This window comes from Denticeps clupeoides, chromosome 9 (assembly GCF_900700375.1).
Source record: "Denticeps clupeoides chromosome 9, fDenClu1.1, whole genome shotgun sequence".
Lineage (NCBI taxonomy): Eukaryota > Metazoa > Chordata > Actinopteri > Clupeiformes > Denticipitidae > Denticeps > Denticeps clupeoides.
The window spans coordinates 22280431-22299172 of NC_041715.1; the positions used below are offsets into that span (position 1 = coordinate 22280431).

General features: G+C 41.3%; 1 protein-coding gene across 1 annotated transcript in view; it reads left to right on the plus strand.

Moving 5' to 3' along the window:
* Nucleotides 1-18742, plus strand: part of col4a2 (collagen, type IV, alpha 2) — a 66637-nt gene that overhangs the window by 40093 nt on the left and 7802 nt on the right. The window contains exons 17-42 of the mRNA XM_028990758.1: nt 387-431; nt 1249-1303; nt 1433-1543; nt 1803-1946; nt 2079-2150; nt 2343-2491; nt 2584-2656; nt 2725-2831; nt 10188-10371; nt 10536-10568; nt 10674-10748; nt 11120-11218; nt 11397-11618; nt 11889-12050; nt 12151-12321; nt 13126-13269; nt 13346-13471; nt 14667-14848; nt 14931-14994; nt 15426-15500; nt 15580-15687; nt 15794-15901; nt 17105-17176; nt 18063-18188; nt 18317-18433; nt 18578-18739. Coding sequence (XP_028846591.1) covers nt 387-431; nt 1249-1303; nt 1433-1543; nt 1803-1946; nt 2079-2150; nt 2343-2491; nt 2584-2656; nt 2725-2831; nt 10188-10371; nt 10536-10568; nt 10674-10748; nt 11120-11218; nt 11397-11618; nt 11889-12050; nt 12151-12321; nt 13126-13269; nt 13346-13471; nt 14667-14848; nt 14931-14994; nt 15426-15500; nt 15580-15687; nt 15794-15901; nt 17105-17176; nt 18063-18188; nt 18317-18433; nt 18578-18739 — 2986 coding nt within the window. The remainder of the gene's footprint in view (nt 1-386; nt 432-1248; nt 1304-1432; nt 1544-1802; nt 1947-2078; nt 2151-2342; nt 2492-2583; nt 2657-2724; nt 2832-10187; nt 10372-10535; nt 10569-10673; nt 10749-11119; nt 11219-11396; nt 11619-11888; nt 12051-12150; nt 12322-13125; nt 13270-13345; nt 13472-14666; nt 14849-14930; nt 14995-15425; nt 15501-15579; nt 15688-15793; nt 15902-17104; nt 17177-18062; nt 18189-18316; nt 18434-18577; nt 18740-18742) is intronic.

Sequence of the window (18742 nt, forward strand, 5' to 3'; positions counted from 1 at the left end):
TTTCAACTCTTATACTCAAAAGATTTAGCTTACTCTACCCATGTGATGTCTAGTCAAAATCCTTATACATTCCCTACATCCATCAACATAAAGAGCTCCAATTCACTTGCTGCATGGTGGACAAAGAACGCAGTGGCAAGTGGAACACCTACGAGGATCATTCAAAGATACATAGCAAATATAAATCACTGAAAGACACCAGGTAAATATAACATAAATATAACAGTGTGAGAGCACAGATACTGGGAGCAGAGTTCACCCAAGGACTTTTAGAACTGAGTGTAAGCGGTGGGCCCTGGAGTAATTTTCACGTGTAAATGACTGGTCAGTTAGGAATGAAAGGTGGTTCAGTATAATTGCTGAGAGGTTTTTCCATTCATTTACAGGGCGAAGATGGAGATCCTGGTTATCCAGGACAAGATGGACGCAAGGTTCCTTTTTATCTTGCTTTGGGTTAACTTTTAGATTCTATTTGTGATATAATGATATATTTGTGATTGATGAAATTTTTCCTCACATTATAAGAAACAAAATGTTTCGTATAATTAGAAACATGTATTGAGTTTTACAGTATGTATGTTTTATAAGTCTTAGAAGAATTTATCAAGAATGTGAATCACATGTTACCATAAATGATACAGCATTTATCATATTATACATATAATAAATGATACAGCATGCAGACACAGATAAGGCAGATACCACAGATGGGGCAGCAACATTGTGTTTTGGCTTTCCCCAAAAACTACTCAAAACATTTGAAATCTTGCTGCTAAACCAACCATTGACCCAAAACTCCTGCAATATTCTAGAAGAGGGGTCACCATCCCTGGTCCTGCACAGCTTTGTATATACCTTCATTTATCACACCTGATAACTGTTATGATCTGTACTCATTATGACCCACTTCTTGGGTTGAATGAGGTGTGGTGGAACATGGAAAGCTGTGCAGGACTGGTGCCTTCCAGGACCAGGGTTGGTGACCCTTGTTCTAGAGGGATGGATCATATATGGCTCATTTACATTTACAGCATTTATCAGACGCCCTTGTCCAGAGCGACTTACAATCAGTAGTTATAGGGACAACTTAGGTTTAAGTGTCTTGCTCAGGGACACAATGGTGAGTGTGTTACTCACTAGGCTACTACCATGTCGAGGTACCTGTTGCTATGTTAGATATTATTGTCCTTTCTTTTTTCTTTTCAGAAAGTAAATCTAAATTGTTTCATCTTAATCTATGTGTTGTAGGGGGAGAGAGGAGACCCAGGTGATCTGACATACTGGGATGCTTCTGGAGCAGGGGGTGGGTCTTTACCACGAAAAAATTCAAAACTAACTGATATAGGATATCCTTTGAGTTTGATTATTCAGATTAGCATTTCTTAACATCTTTTTCAAATCATTAATGTTTTTTTTTTTCTTTGATCTTCAGGGGGACTGCCAGGATCTCGTGGTGAAGATGGTCCACAGGGGGAGAGAGGACCGTTGGGGGATAAAGGTGTTCCTGGTCCACCAGGGCCTAATGCTTTCGATCAGCAAATAGGTCTGTTCAATCTTAAGTACAAAAATCTATATTTTTTTATCTTTCTTTAGAAGGTGAATTCAGCGTGAGCATGCCATATTGGCCCAACTGATCATGATTTGAAGGCATTAAAGATGATAAAAAATGTCTGTCAGGTTCTCATGATGATCGATTATATTGTCTGTTGAGTTTCTTCTGAGGTTATTAACTGTTATGATATCCAGATTTTGATGTCTAACCAATATACCACTAAGATGCTTTCTCTGTTGTTGTCTTTCAGCTCTCTTTGGATCTTTGGGCCCAAAGGGGGTTAAAGGACAGAAGGGTCCAGATGGAGTACCTGGAAGAGCTGCAACTCGACCTGGGCCTCAAGGACAGGACGGGTCTTCAGGGTTCCCAGGACCTCCTGGACCTAAAGGATCATGTACGTGTATGCATGCAGAGATCATAGCAGTAGCTCAGCCATATAAAGCAGCTCATGAAGCCATACATTAACACTTTGACATAATGTGGCCCAGTTGAAATCAAGGTAATAGACGTGTGATTTGGGAAACAGGGGAAGAACACTTTAAAGGAGAAAAAGGAGAAAGAGGGCGTCCTGGTTCTGCGGGCAGAAAGGGAAATAAAGGTAAGAGATTGTTTTCTTCATAGGAGTGATATTACATTTGTGTAGCCACTTTATAAGATTCCCTTAATTTAGTTGAATTTGAAGTTGAATTGTGATGATTCTGAGGGGAAAAGACTAAAAAGACTTTGATTCTGATTATTGGTACTGTTTGCTAAAGTCTTGATGTTCTTGACAATTTGTTGGCAAAACCAGGAGACCATGGCTTTTGTAATTGCACTGAGAGCACTCTGATTGGCCCACCGGGTCCACCTGGTAGCCCTGGCAGTTCTGGTATGGTGGGAGAGTGGGGTATACGGGGTGATGAGGGAGATTCTGGACTTAAGGGCCCTCCTGGATTACCTGTGAGTCTTGCGTTAAATTTAATTCATGTTTGTATGTTAACATTGCTAACAGTAGTACAAGCATTCATTATTTCATGTTTTTGTATCCTTAGGGGATAGAGGGACTTCAGGGTTTATCCGGGCCTAAGGGAAGGAAAGGAGACACTGTACAGGCAATGCGGAAAGGTCAGGAATGTTCACATCTTCTGAAAGAGTAAATTCGAAGAAGAGTAAAAGGATGTTTTTATCCCCAGGACCTCGTGGAGACGCAGGTGATCCAGGCACATTCGGTGAGCTGGGAGCACAGGGCCAACCTGGCATTGCTGGAGCTCCAGGGCAGCCAGGAGCGCAAGGTCTTCTGGTGAATAAGAAAATACATTTACGATTTATTCAAATGTGCACACACACCCAGGTCTTTTATTTTATATCAAGAATGGGTGATATATACATTTTTTAACATCATTGTCAAAAATGTTCCCCAGTCCCAGACATCCCAAATCTAAACCGCCAGATGTTAACTCCTCAGCATCCTTTTTCGCATCTTCCTCACATTGATCAAACCTGACCTCTCACTTACCGTGCAAGCCAGTGTAAAAACCCATCGGGTTTGGGCAAAGATCTTCAGCTCTGTATGTGACACCTGGTGGAGTGCCAGGTATTACAGGACAAGGTGATTTGATTTGTGTAATTCTGTACCAATCTTCGGCAGGCCGTAGTTGGCCCAGCCGTGATGTATAAGGTAACAGAAAATGTTTTTAGAGTCCTTATAGATGTGCCAGTGACTCAGTGTTCAGTGCATTTATATTGGTGACTGAACAGCAGTGTGATCATGAGCGCACATTGGTCTGGCACTGATGACCAATAATACATGTCTCTATACTGTTCTTATATGCATTCTGCTGACAATTGAGAGGTGGCTCCAGTACTGATGGAACCGCTAGCTGCACCAGCCTCTCTCTAGTCAATTAAGACAAAACTGTTTGATATAGTAGTTCATCTATTGATGGCCGAACTCTGAACACAGCTTCCAAAGATGAACAGCCCAGCACAGCCTCAATGTCAGTGTCACGTCCACGAGCTGCCGGGGGAAGGAAGCACAGAGGCGGGACATTCTGGGAAACAATTATTTATTCACAATAAAGAGAAACAAAACCAGGCACGAGGGCCGAAAAAGGGGAGAACTTAAACAAACCCGCAGGCGTGTGGCGATTTCCAGAACTGAAAAACAACACTACACATACGTTGCAGGGTCCACAAAAATGTTGCAGCCCGACCGGCTGCTCCAAAGTTCCTTATAACCAGCCCTGCAGATTGGTACCAGGTGCATCTAATCCTGACAGTCAGGGTCGTGTGAAATGTGTGAAATTGGTTTGGGTCCCCTGAACACCTATAAAAGATTGACTTCATTTATGAATTGAGCTGCACAACCCCCTCACAATAGTCTTTCAATTTCAAAGAACTTTATTTGTCCTCGAGGGGCAATTTAGAAGGCACAGTGGAGCAGCTCAGTATAACACTTGTTACAATAGACACAACATATGAAGTGCTTGAGGTGATAATGGTTAATTTGGGGGGGTGTCTAAAGTTCAGTAGAGAGGGGCCTGACAGCAGGGACAGGAGAACTGTGTCATCAGAGTACCTCACCAGGTGACAGCTGGGCTGTCTGGCCCTGCAGTCATCTGTGTATAAGATGAAGAGCAGAGGAGACAGCACGCAGCCTTGGGGTGATCCGGGCGAGGTGTAACGGAGATCGGAGAGAGTGTTGTTAACCAGAACTCGCTGTGGTCTGTTGGTCAGAAAGTTCAATATCCACAGGATTGTCTGGTTGTCTAGATGGAAGTTGGAGGAAAGTTTATTAGCCAGGATGTGGGGTTGCAGAGTGTTGCAAGCTGAGGAAAAGTCAGCAAACAGGAGTCTTACTATGTAGTCGGGCTGCTCCAGATGCTTGTGTATGGTGTCTATGATGAAAGAGATTCTCTCTCCAGTGCTCTTGAGTGCTCTCACTACATCCAGTGTGGTGAAGACGATTGAAGAGTTGCCTGGCTTCAGTGAGGATCTTAAATTCTACAGCTGGATGGTGTTATCTGACTCATACCTGGTGTAAAATGAGTTGAGGTCATCAGGCAGGGATGTGGTGCTGCTGCCGTCCACATGGATGTTTCTGGGGCTGGAGGCTAATGTGTTTGCGGAGGCCATGGTTTTCAGTGCCTGCCAGGCAGTGCGGAGGTTCCCCTCAGAAAAATGGGAGCAGGGAGTATGGAATAGGGAGCATTGTAAAAAAGAAAGCAGATTCTCAGAAAGTTACAAATACAGAAAAGGTGTTTGTCAAAAAGTTGTCCTATAACCCCACACTCTTTTCTTTTTCGGTTATTACAGTCATTAAAAACAAAATAAACATATACATTTATGGAAAAGGCATTGAAATTAAAGACTTGACTGGGAATCGATAAAAGAGGCGACATATAAACACTCACAACAGCTGCACACAATCAGGTTAACAAGGTACACATGATCGTGATCATTGATCAAGATCATATAATTGCCCGGCGCTTGTGGTAATGGTCACTTTTATGATCGGATTTAGTTATTTATATTTGTTTTTTTATTTATTGCCTGTCACGTTTCTGTCTAGGGGTTAAGGGAAACATGGACACGAACGAGAGGGAGTGGACATATGGGACTTAGACACACAAAAACAACTGAAGACAGACCGATTATTTACAGTGGTTAGGTGAACCCACAACCACCCAAATAGTGCTATATACAATAAAATCCACAAACAAGAGGAACACTATACACACAAGTTGGGAGAATATGTACAACAGAGTAATACACTACTAGGGAAAGGCTTACAATAACAACACAGATCAAGACACAAACTCTGCAACTCCTTTCAAACAACCATCCAACAACAACACACTCTACACCAATTCTCCGCACTCCAAATTCCTCCAGAACACCAAGGCCAGAGTTGACGAGGTAGCCTTGGCTCCTCCCCTAAAAAGGTTCCTGAAAAATTGTGTAATTGAAAATGTCATGGAACATGGAATTATTTCGTAAAAATGTGTAAGAGCCAACAAGAAAGTTTGTTACACTTGGATACATTCTTAAAATGGTGCCATTTCTTTTTTTTTTTCTTTTTTTTATGCTTTATTTGTGATTTTCAATTTTTCAACAACAAACAAATAACAGCTGTTGACCAATATCCACCCTCAGACCCACCCATCAAATAGCAAGAAGAGAAATAAATACATAAATAATAAACAAAAAAACCAAAACAAAATAATAATAAAAAAGGGGGAAGGGAAGGGAAGCTGTCTCCTCTCATTGTTGTAGTATTTTACTTTGTATATGCATTAAGAAATGACATGTCTATGCTGGACTTAAACTGGATGATTTAACATATTCAATAAATGGTGACCATATCTCCTTGAACTTTTGCTGACGATTAGCTTGATTGCATCGCAGTTTTTCCAACTGCAACATGGAGAGCATTTCCTTAATCCAACTATTGAAAGAGGGGGGCTTGTCTGATTTCCACAGCAGAAGAATAAGTCTTCTGGCCATTAATGAGGCGAAAGCTACCACCTTGGCTTGAGATTTTGTAAGAATTATATCTGGAGGGGGGACCCCAAAAATAGAAATGTATGGTGTAGGTTCAATCGTTCTATTACATAAAGATGACAAGACTATGAAAATATTTTCCCAGAAATTATACAAAGACTGGCAGTTCCAGAACATGTGGCCTAAAGTAGCTGGCCCTTGGTGACATCGTAGGCACTCCGAGCTGGTATTAGGAAACATTTTTGCTAGTTTATCTACTGAGTAGTGTAGACGATGTAGTACTTTAAACTGGATCAAACATTGTTGCCAGCTCTCACCCGTAACTACAATGTTAAGATCCTGTTCCCATGCCACTTTAGTTTTCTCCCATGAGGGTGAATAAATGTTCTGGATCAGAGTATATAATTTTGATATATTGCCTCTCATAAAGGGGTCCAGAGCAAGAATTTCATCTGCAGCATTTTTAGCTGGTGAATGTACAGATCTAAAGTGTTTGCTCACAAAACTTCTAATCTGTAGAACTCTATAGAAATGAGATTTGGGAATATTGTAACTTTATTGCAATGTTTCAAATGTCATAAGCTTTCCTTCAGCGAAGAGGTCTTTGATAAAGATCAAGCCATTGTTGTGCCAGGTTTGAAATGCTGCATCTGTTTGGGACGGTAAGAAAAGATGGTTATTCAAAAGGGGAGAAAATAAGCTTAGTTGCTTTATACGAAAATGTTTCCTAAACTGGAGCCAAATCTTAAGTGAGTGTTTTACTACAGGATTAAGGAGGTGTGAGTACGGCTGCATATATATAGGAGCGCTCATTAAGGAAATAGGACCAAGCCCTGAATCACCTCGCAATTCCATGTCTGCCCAAGCAGGGCCAGGATTATTACGCCACGCAAAGATCCAGTATATTAATTTACTTGTGATTGCTGCCCAATAGTAATACATGAAGTTTGGCAAACCCATACCACCTGGTACTTTAGGCATTTCAAGGAAAATATTCCTCATCCGCGGGACAGATTTATTCCACACAAATGAAGAAATCAAAGAACCTAACTCCTTGAAGACAGACTTGGGTAGGAAAATAGGAATCATTTGGAATAAATACAGAAAGCGTGGTAGGACTACCATCTTAATGGTATTCACTCTTCCAGCCAAAGAAATGGGCAATAAAGACCATCATGAGAAATCGTTTTTTGTACGCTCAAGTAGAGTTTTAAAATTGCGCGCATAAAGGTCCTTATAAGAACGGGGGCATTAATTGCCAGATAACTAAATTCCACAACCTGCTTAAATGGAAAAGAACTAAGATCCAGTGACATTGCTAACTGATTAACCTGCAAAATGGTGCTTTTAGAAAAATTCATTTTATAACCTGAAATTAAACTATATGACCGTAATAGTTCCATGAGGACTGGTATAGATTCTAAAGGGTTAGACAAATATATTAGAAGGTCATCTGCATAGAGTGACACCTTATGAGTTTTGTTGAACCTGGTTACACCTGTAATCCTCTCCTCTTTCCTAAGGGCAATCACCAAAGGCTCTATAGCTAAGTCAAAAAGGAAAGGTGACAGACAGCAACCCTGTCTTGTACCACGATGCAAAGGGAAATAATCTGATATTACAGAGTTAGTTCGTACAGAGGCCAGTGGTGAATTATACATTATTTTAACCCATGATATAAATTTCGGACCCAAACCAAATCTTTCCAAGACCTCAAATAAATAGTCCCACTCAACCCGGTCAAACGCCTTTTCGGCATCAGCTTGGCTGAAAAAAACTTTATAAAACTCAATTGGGAATCCATCTGGGCCGGGAGATTTACCATTTTGCATGGAATTTATAGCTTGTGCTATATCTTTGCAAGATATTCCAAGGTCTAAACGTGACCGGTCTTCACAGGTAATCTTAGTAATTTCTAACTTATCAAGAAATGTATGTATTTCAGATGGACTGACATGGACCTGAGAAGTGTATAGTTTTGTATAATATTCCTTGAATTGTTCATTTGTGGTTGTTGGCTGGTTTGATACAGTGCCATGCGTCGTATGGATCTCAGATATTGTGTGGCTAGCCTGAATTTGCTTAAGCTGATGATATAATAACCTGCCGACTTTATCACTATGTTCATAATATGTGCATCTAGTCTTCAAAAGCAGCCTTTCAGTCTCAGCAATAGAAAGATTGTTAAATTCTGATTGCAAAAGCAGCCTGTCCTTGTACAACTCTGGATTAGAGGAACCAGCACATTTTTTGTCTATTTCCAGAATTTTTTTGGACAGGTCCACTAGCTGGCGATTATGCATTTTCCTCACATGGGCTGTATATGAAATGATTTGTCCCCTAAGAAATGCTTTAAGAGCCTCCCAAATAGTGATGAAGGACATACCAGGCGTGAGATTGACATCAAGAAAGAAGTCAATTTGCTCCGAAATAAGGTCTCGAAATGATTTATGAGAAAGCAGTAATGGGTCGAGGCGCCACATTCGACGAGTTGCGATGTTGCTAGGAAAGCACATGCCGACTTGCACAGGGGAGTGATCCGAGATCACGATAGGGTGGTATTGACTATTTGTGACGCAAGAGAGAAACCTACTATCAATAAAAAAAAAGACTATTCTTGAGAATGAATGATGGACAGGTGAGAAAAATGAATATTGCTGGGAGGTGGGGTTAGTATACCTCCAGGGGTCAAACAATTTGTAGGATTCCATAAATGACAAAACAGCTGATGCAGACTTCGACACAATCTTGGACAGTGTGGGATTCGATCTGTCTAGATTTGGCTGCAGGACCAGGTTGAAGTCACCCCCCAGAATGAAGTGATATGTGTTTTTTGCTAAGGGAGCTTAGCAAAAAAGGTGCAAAAGAACTGTGGGTCGTCCCAGTTGGGGCCGTAGACATTTGCTAAAACTTCATTAAATCCACACAGCTTCCCTATAACTATGACAAACCTGCCTTTGGTATCTGATATTACAGACTCATTTACAAACGGAACCCCCTTTCTTATCAATATCGCTGCGCCTCTTGATCTGTCCCCATATTCAGAGTGGAAGATGTGATCTACCCAGCCTCTCTTTAATTTTGAGTGTTCATTAACTCAAAGATGAGTCTCCTGTAGAAATAGAATCTCAGGGGCCAGGGCTTTCAGATGGGAAAAAATCCTGCAACGTTTTATAGGGTGGTGCAACCCTTTAATATTCCAGCTTACAAAACGCAGTGAGCCCAGCCCTGACCTGTTAAGACCAGCCATATCGTAGATAGCCTAAGCAGTCCCACACACTGAGAAGGAGAAGGGGAGGGAGAAAAAGAAAGTAAATAAATAATGATAAAAAAATTAATGAATTCTGAGCAAACTTAAAACCCCAAAACCTATGCTGCCCCCCATGAAGCAGGGGACCGCATCAACACTCCTAGTGAGCGATAAACATGGCACAACAGTGCTCAGGGTGAACTACCACACTCTAATACGCGAGCAGTAACAGCAAAATAAAAAAATTATGGCAATTATGGTAACGTCATCGATAACATTTACAGCAGCATTTATCAGACGCCCTTATCCAGAGCGACTTACAATCAGTAGTTACAGGGACAGTCTCCCTGGAGCAACTTAGGGTTAAGTGTCTTGCTCAGGGACACAATGGTAGTAAGCGGGATTTGAACCCGGGTCTTCTGGTTCATAGGCGAGTGTGTTACCCACTAGGCTACTACCACCCTAGACAGTCACCCTGGACTACCACCCTAGACAGTCAGTAAGCAGTAATAACTGAGCACACCAATAAATCAACTGAAATTGAACATGTACTGAAACTGTGATATTTTAACCAGAATAACCCGAAGAGTATTTTCCTCTGGTCGATTTACCAGCTATTTCTCCGGGTTAATGCATGTAGATTCCTTTCTGACCAAAGCAAAACCGACAGTTCACCAATGAAAAATGCCTAAAATGATACAATTTAAATCATGCTCGGCGGAGCTCCACACTAATGCGTCTACTCCATAACACGCTCAGCAGCACCCCCGCCATTTCTATTCTATAGTCTCGTTGTTCACACCCCAGGTAGAAAAGCCTCCTTTTCAGCGTTCAGGTTGCTGAGCTAAAAAAAACACATATATATCACTTAAACCATCAATTAAAGGTCTTTTTGTCATTCAGGGTGAAAGACCTGTTGGACCCCATGGAGATGATGGGTATCCAGGTAGGACTGGCCAACGTGGAATGCCTGGATTGCAAGGAGAGCCAGGACTTACATTGGGGGCACTCAAAGGATCGAAGGGTATTCCTGGGGACCCAGGAATAAGAGGTCAAAGCGGCTCTCCAGGCAGTCCTGGACTCCGGGGTATACTTTCTTTTTTGTTTGGTCTTTATCTTTCATGTAGTATTTGCTTTTATATTTTTATTATGTACTCATAACTGAGCACCATTACTATATGTAATAGCATACTTATGGATTTTCAATGTAGGATTTCCTATTAAAAAAGAGATTTATTTATCTATATTAAGGTGGCTGTCTTGGAGGGCCAGAGGATGCACAAGGTAGAATAAATTAAATGTTATAACTCTTTGTGTTGATGTGAATGTGACAGTTCCTCTGTGCTGATTGTAGGATAATGCGCAGGCAAATGCTGCTTTTTTCTATAGGGGACTGTATTCCAGTACCTGGAACTTCAGGTGAACGAGGACCACCAGGACTCCATGGGTTGGATGGTTTACCGGGTGAGCCTCTTACACTGTATGTTGTTTGTATATCAGGTCAGTCAAATTAATGTACAGGAACTGTAACGTAAGATGTCTGGGAAGTGGTAACTGATATACTGTAGTGACATTTTACTTCTTCATTGTTGCACTCTTCCATTCCTCACTGGAAAGGTTGTAACTTTGCAATGATAACTTCTAGCATGTTACGCTTCCTTCATTGATCAACAAAGCATTGATTATAATTTTCTTATAGAATTTCATGTATTGCCCTGCCAAAAAAAAAGTCAACACCTGGATTTTGATTGATTGATTAATTACTTCAGAGATAAATATGTATCAACTAGCAAATTATTTTGTGGTTTTAAGTGTCTTTATCTGTCTCTGTCAAGGACTACCTGGCCCTAAAGGCTACACCGGGCTTGGGGGCGAGGAGGGGCTGAAAGGAGAACGAGGAGAGCAAGGCATAGGTGGACTACCAGGACCTAGGGGTACGAGGGGATGACAAATCATTTAATGTATTAACAGCAACTCTACCCTAAATAAAAATATATCATATTAATTTTTATTATAGTATGATTCAATAATTTTAATAGTTATATAATGTGTATAATTGTAATCTTCTTTTATATACCTGTCTGGCTTCTTGACAGTTCTCTATGCTTACAGGTTTCACTGGACCTCGTGGGGATCTAGGTCAGCCTGGCATTAAGGGTCATGAAGGTGAAACTGGTCTACCTGGTTTAGATGGCCTCCATGGTGAGCAGGGGCTGAAGGGAGCACATGGTGCAGTTTTTGGTGCTGCAACTGGTACCCCGGGTGACACAGGACAGCCTGGATCGCAGGGAGAAATCGGTTCCACTGGAGATACTGGTCCTCAGGGACATCCAGGTCAGTTGTATTTATAAATACAGTTTGTATTTATTTAAAAAAAATGTTCATAGTCTTTTTTATCAAGTTTTATCATTGTGATATATAGTGAGCACAACTAAATGTGTCCACTGCATTTAACCTATCACCATGTAAGCAGTGGGCAGCCATGAAATGAGCTCTGGGAGCAGTGTCTGGGAACGGTACTTTAATCAACAGGACCTCAATGGATCCTTGGCGGTTCGCTTCCTTACCCGCTAGGCCACCACCACTCTTTCTTTTGCTGAATAGGAATGGATGGCATGCCTGGTATGATTGGATTTAAGGGTGATGTTGGACCACTTGGCCTACAGGGTGAGATAGGAAGTCCTGGCCCTGCAGGGAAACATGGTTTTCCTGGCCCATCTGGTAAAAATGGTGTACCAGGACCACCTGGAACCCGTGGAAATCCAGGTTAGACTTTAATTCATGGTTTTAGCACAAAATATTGCAGGTACAAATATGGACCTGTGGTGGCCTTGAAATCTGAGTTCATCTGTCTATGCACTGTCAGGGTTCTCTGGACCAAAAGGAGAACAGGGTGACCCTGGACCTCCAGGGCCCTTGGGGGTAAAGGGTATCCATGGTGAACAAGGCAGTCAGGGCTCCATAGGAAGTATAGGACCTTCAGGTGATCCAGGAGAACCAGGCCCACCTGGGTACCGTGGGCTCCATGGACCCAAAGGTAAGTACCATCACTTATGCAAGCACAGCCTTGATTATATATTCAATATTCTGAAATATAAAAAATATGAACGTGAAATGAAATATATATTGACCTTGGGTTTGAAAGAAGCCTGCATAAGTGGCATTATTGTCAGTTACACACACACAACTGACGATAATGCCACTTATGCAGGCTTCTTTCAAACCCAAGGTCACTATATATTTCATTATATATGCACACACACAACTGACGATGTGCCGTGCTGGAGATTCACACACAACTAGTAGAGAGGTAGAGAGAGATCTCTCTCTCTCTCTCTCTCTCTCTCTCTCTCTCTCTTTCCCTCTACCTCTCTACCTCTATTTCCCAATATTCTGATAAAATGTTTTAAACTTAAAATACTGTAATTACTCATGCTCTAATAATCTCAAAAAACAAAGTTTATAAGTTTTTTTACCCTGCAATACACTTCTCATTAATGTTGGGAAATTGTGTTATTCTTATTGATGGCCATTAAGACTTTTATTCTGTAATTTCTGTCATTGCCGTTAGAGTCTCTTATAGAGCAACACCTTACTAGAGATGTGTCAGCTCACTTTTGTGTTCATTTGTTGGGCTGACCTAAATCTTGGCTTAATCTTGGGGTTTTAGCATGACCCCACCTCTTAATCACTGTCAAAGCTAGACTTCATTTGAGGTCATCAGAGGTCATAAGTTATTAGACATAACAAGTTTAACTAAAGATTGAACATTTAAAAATATATATATTTGTGGATAATGGGGCACAAGCAGACAACCCTCCTTGGCTTATTTCTTGATCAGGTGAAAGTGGTTTCCAAGGCCCGGTTGGGTTTGATGGAAAAGCTGGGGAAAAGGGGCTTACAGGTACACTGGGATCAAAGGGTCTGCATGGTCTGCCTGGAGAACAAGGACGAAAAGGGGCTGTTGGTTCTCCAGGAGAGAAAGGTGAGTCCATGTCAGCTCCAAACATATTCTATTATTTCTGCCAGTAAGTCCTTATTTCCTCTGTGCACACTGCAAGGCGATAGAGGAGTGATGGGTCCTGAAGGCCCACTGCCTGTCGTGGAGCCTGTGATGATGATGAAAATGAAAGGTGTTAAGGGAGACCATGGTCTGCCAGGTGATCACGGATTCATTGGACCAAGAGGTGAGACTCAAATTAGGACCTCGTTAAAACTAAGGATGCATTGGTGCCATTTCATTTGTGAAATATACAGTGAAATATACATTATTAATAAAAAATGATCTGAAAATGAGTTTGACTGATAAAAACCACTCAAACTTTGCTGCACACAACAAGAATATACCTATGTGAGCCATGCCTTTCCAAAAAGAGCTCTGAGAGGAACTATGCTGAATTGATTTACATAATACTGGAAATTTTAGGAGTCATTCCAAAGTCTCATAAATTCACCATCTACAGTTATGAAAACGATCAACAAATGGAGACACAATGGGGTTGTGCTTAATTTACCTAGAATTTTGCAACATAGACTCATCAATGAGGTAAAGAAACAATCCAGAGTGACCTATGATAATTTGAAGGCATTGTTGGATCTGTGCTCTACAGCATGTAAAACATTGAACAAGCAAGGTGTCTACGGCAGGGCACCCTGAAGGAAGCCACTGAACATAATCATGAAATCTTTATGCCAATTGTGAAGTGTGGTGGAGGAAACGTCATGATTTGGGCCAGGAAGGAAGCTCAATGCACATTTTTACAACATAATGAGGTTTATTAACAAAAACAAAGTATACTGCATGGGGGCCAAACAAATAGAAATAACTTCTAGGTGAGGTCTAAGCTGTATGGGAACAGCACTGATGTGCTGTTTACACATACTTTACATCAATGCAAGTCCACAACAGAATGGCTTCAGAAAACCAAAACCTGCCTTTTGGGTAGCCCCAACATAGATCCTATGGAACCCAACAGAGATGGAACGACTTGAAGAGAGTCATGTACATGAGTAGAAAGATGTAGCAGAGTTTGTTACAAAAGCATTTTCAAAAAGTGCTCTTCTTTTTTTTTTTAAAGAAGGTCCAAAAAATAAATGTGCAAATATTTACAAGTGAGAGAAAAAATTTAATAAAAAAGGTCACAAAAACAAACATGAGAATAATGACAACCATACACAGAACAAAAAACAAGAACACTGTTAGTAGGCTAAATCCTACATAACACTGGGGCATATTTCTAAGCGAAAATCTGCTAACAAAACCCAAAGCAGCAAACATCCTAGTCAAAACCAATTGCAGTCATATTTAACCTAAACATATCTAGACTAATACAAGAATTTGAGGGAAACACATTTATGTTACTCTAATGACCTCTTTCACAGGCCACAAAGGATTTCTTGGAATCCCTGGTTCTGAGGGAGTCCATGGCCATCCAGGAGAGCCCAGTGATGTGAAAGGGATCCAGGGAACCCCTGGACCACAGGGGCTTCCAGGGACTAAAGGCTTACCTGGCACAATTGGACCACCAGGCATTACTGGCTTTCCTGGGATGCCAGGCCATAGAGTGAGAAACTCATCAGTTATAAGCAAAAATTATCAGTTATAAGCCAAAAACATTGAGGGATTTTTATTTTCACTCACCAAAGGGGGACAAAGGAAACCCTGGTGCCTATGGTCGGACTGGCAACATAGGATTTAAAGGTGGCACAGGTAGGTGTCTAAATGATAAAGAGAAGTGGCAGAACAGCTAGGAGCAAAAATTTTTGTTTGGTTTTTGAACATATTAGTTATGTGCATTCTATAACCCAACATATGGGAATGCATGTGAAGCCTGGGTAAATGGGGAGGGTTGCATTAGGAAGGGCATCCGCTGTAAAACATTTGCCAACTCAATTATGCCGACAACCAGACAGGTTGATCCACTGTGGCCAACTAATGGGAGCAGCCAAAGGAAAATGACAAGTTATGTGCATTCTATATTCTAATTGGAGACTTGAAAGGTTCTGTTTTATTAAAGTTGGTTTAATGGCATCATTGCAGGGAAGGAAAGGTGCACTAAATAGCTTATATGATAATTTGTGGTATTGGTATATCTGCCCGAAAGGCTAACAAGTGATAAAGAAAATGTGTCTGTTTCTTAGGGGATCTGGGTCCCACCATAGACCTTCCAGGAGCCACTGGTCATCGGGGTGAATATGGCGAGCCTGGAGAGCCAGGTCGGCCCCTTTAAGTCCTGAAAGTTGAATGAAGACTTCAAGCATTTTTTCTGATGCCTTATCTCAACATATTCTACAGGTGAAAAGGGCTTATCTGGCCAATCAGGAGACAAAGGCAGCCCTGGTTTTGATGGCATTGAAGGGATTAAGGGGACTCAGGGTGATCCGGGTCCTTTAGGTTCTACAGGTAAAATTGTGTTAGTGATGTTGTATTATGTGGTAACATTTACATTAGGCATTACATTTGGCCACTTGCTATCAGTAAGCTATTTTTCAACTTTGCATTTTACCAGGATTGCATGGGCAGAAAGGATCCCCTGGCTGGCAAGGCCAGAAAGGTTGGCCAGGTGTACCAGGTGCAGATGGCAGCAAAGGAACCCATGGTCACCCAGGACTTCAAGGTACACCTTTAGCTGGATCAGCCACCACATAAAAATGTGTGGATATATTTATGGTTCCAAGCAAAGGAGTGGCATGGTTATGGTCTCGTACACCTGTGTGGCTGCTTAGATTTAATATAATGAGCAGAAAAGCTGTTGCCATTCAGTCCACGCTCACCTTGTAACAGTCGTATATACTGGTAGTACTATGCTGTGGGCAGAGTTAGTTGTCTGCCCTGGTCCTGATGTAGAACTGCTCTCCACCAAGCAGAGGAACCGAGAAGACTGGTCCAAGCTGCTCTGGTCTCTTTATTATTTCATTTTGTACACGTTTAGTATGTGTAATGGCCCTGTTGCATGTACGAGCGGTTACCAACATTTAACAATGGAATCTGTGGTGTCAGGTGAACACAGACTGAACACAGACAGTTTTTCTGCTCATTGGAGAAAATCTAAAGCCACTTTCAGACCAAACACAGCTCAAAACATAGAAAATATGTGTGTTTTTCTAAATTCCTGGTAAGACGATAATGTCATGTAGTAGATCTATGGACACTCAGAAATGGTTAAGATTGTTTTTTCCTTTTTCCTGCTTTGTGTGTGTGTTTCAAAGTGGCAGAAAGAACTCTAGGCGGCTTTCGTTCTATTGGTCATGAGAAAATACATCAAGGAACACAGTCGTCAAAGTTCAACACATTTAAAATTTGACCACAGTGCAAGGACAAGGAACTCCTACCTGGAGTGGCGCTGTACTCATATCAGGCAGACACCATCACTACCGGCACTACTTTTTAACAAGAATTTTTATATTGCCGCCAGAAAATCACCAAGCAACATCATTATGATCTACTGCAATATCGTCCACGTCTGCATCATGATGCATCGATTACACAATTATTTTCAACACCCCTACTAAGCATTAAAGCTGATGTTTTTCTATTATTAAGTTCTATAGGCACCAGAAATGACATGCCTACCACTAAGTGGCCCTAAAATGTAGAATCCCAGTTATATTTTGGCTCATATCACATGAACCATAAAATTAATTTTAAAAAATCCTTGAGGCTCTAATGCACAGGGCACGTCTATGCAAAGATGGTTTTTTTTATTTTCCTAGATAACCAGCAAGGTTGATCATAATACCAGTGATTATCATATTGGGTTCAATTTGGACTGTACTATGGGGTGAAAGGACAATGTAACTATTCTTTTTTTTTATTTTAGGTTTTCCTGGTCTCAAAGGTATTGAGGGGCTGCATGGCCTCAAAGGTCACAAAGGCTTTCCTGGTGTGCCAGGTAAATGTCTACATCAGGGTGGACAACCAACCCAGCATTAACAACAACAAAACAAATGCTTAACAAATTTATGGTTAGCGGCATCACTGAGCACCACACTCACAACTCATGATGCATTTTGTAACTATACCTCATTATTTCAGTTAACAAACTGAAACGTAGGTCTGGGGTCTCATTAAAGTTCTGTTTCATATATCCCAACAAGAAGTGTTCACTGTCAAAACACACCTGCCTGGCCTGTAGCATCTGACATTTCTCCAGCATTTTCTTATTCACAGTGTCATGGTAAGAGGATACGATTGAATTCTAAAAATTTACTGGCATGAACTTTGGGATTGGCACTGAGAGGGGCTGGTAATTATTAAGTTATCAGTCCATTAGACATGGAATGCTGTAGGCAGGAGAAGAAGGAGAAGAGGAGGTGGAGAGATTAGAGGAGGTGGAGTGAGATGAGATTTATAGTGTAAGTCCATGTTCACCTGATGGAGGATGGTTTTCTGACCATGGGAGGTATCTGGTATGAGACTAAACTGAAAGGAAACAGCACAGGTCCTGTATATTTTACTCCATCTGCCCATTCATCTGGGGGTGGGAATAAAAACAAGACAACTTGGCAGATCTTGCTGCATGTAATTCATCTAAGACAGCTAGTAGTGCAGTTTCAGTGGAATGTGCATCTTTAAATCCAGACTGGTAAGGGTCATTGTGGGACAGCCATGAATGGTTCTGGTTATTAATGGTTCCAAAATACTGATAATTATAAAAACATAAAAATAAATATCCATGCACTACTGCATTTCCAAATCTGTATATAAGTGCATGTCCACCAGATTGCCGTGTGTATTTTAATTTTTACATTTTTATACGCTTCTCTATCACCCTAAAGGTATTGATAGAGTTGGACATCCGGGAAACCCTGGTACCAAAGGGAACAAAGGAGAATCTGGTATTCCCAGCATGGAAGGTGGCCTGTCTGGCCTGGATGGCAGCAAAGGTTCTCCTGGAGATTTAGGTGTGGATATTTGGTTTTGTTTGTCATTATCAAAGACATTTTTTTATTTGGATTATTTCTTTAAGAAATATTGTGGACAAGAAGTTTACATTTCAACCTAAATGTTGATCTCTTTCACCACTGTACAGGTGATGGTGGCCAGTCTGGGCTCCCAGGACCACAGGGCCCACCAGGGATCCAGGGCACCCCTGGCCATCCAGGACTACCTGGTAATCAAGGTCTGCCTGGACAAAAAGGAATTACAGGTGTGGACACTCGACATTACCCTACCTTGTAAATAGCGATCATCTTTATCTCCTCACCTGTACTATGTGAAGAGGGGTATGAATTAATTTGCCAAATATTCTAATTGTTTATTGATATCATGTTGTGTTTGAATGCTTTTGCAGGGAACCCTGGTGCAAGAGGCCTTCCTGGCATTCCATCAGCCTTTGGGGATAAAGGTGAGAGGGGCATTCCTGGCTTGTCTGGACTGCAAGGTCAGAGGGGGGTTCAAGGAGACCGTGGAGAACAAGGATTTCCTGGACCAAATGGAGTGTCGGGAAGAAAAGGTG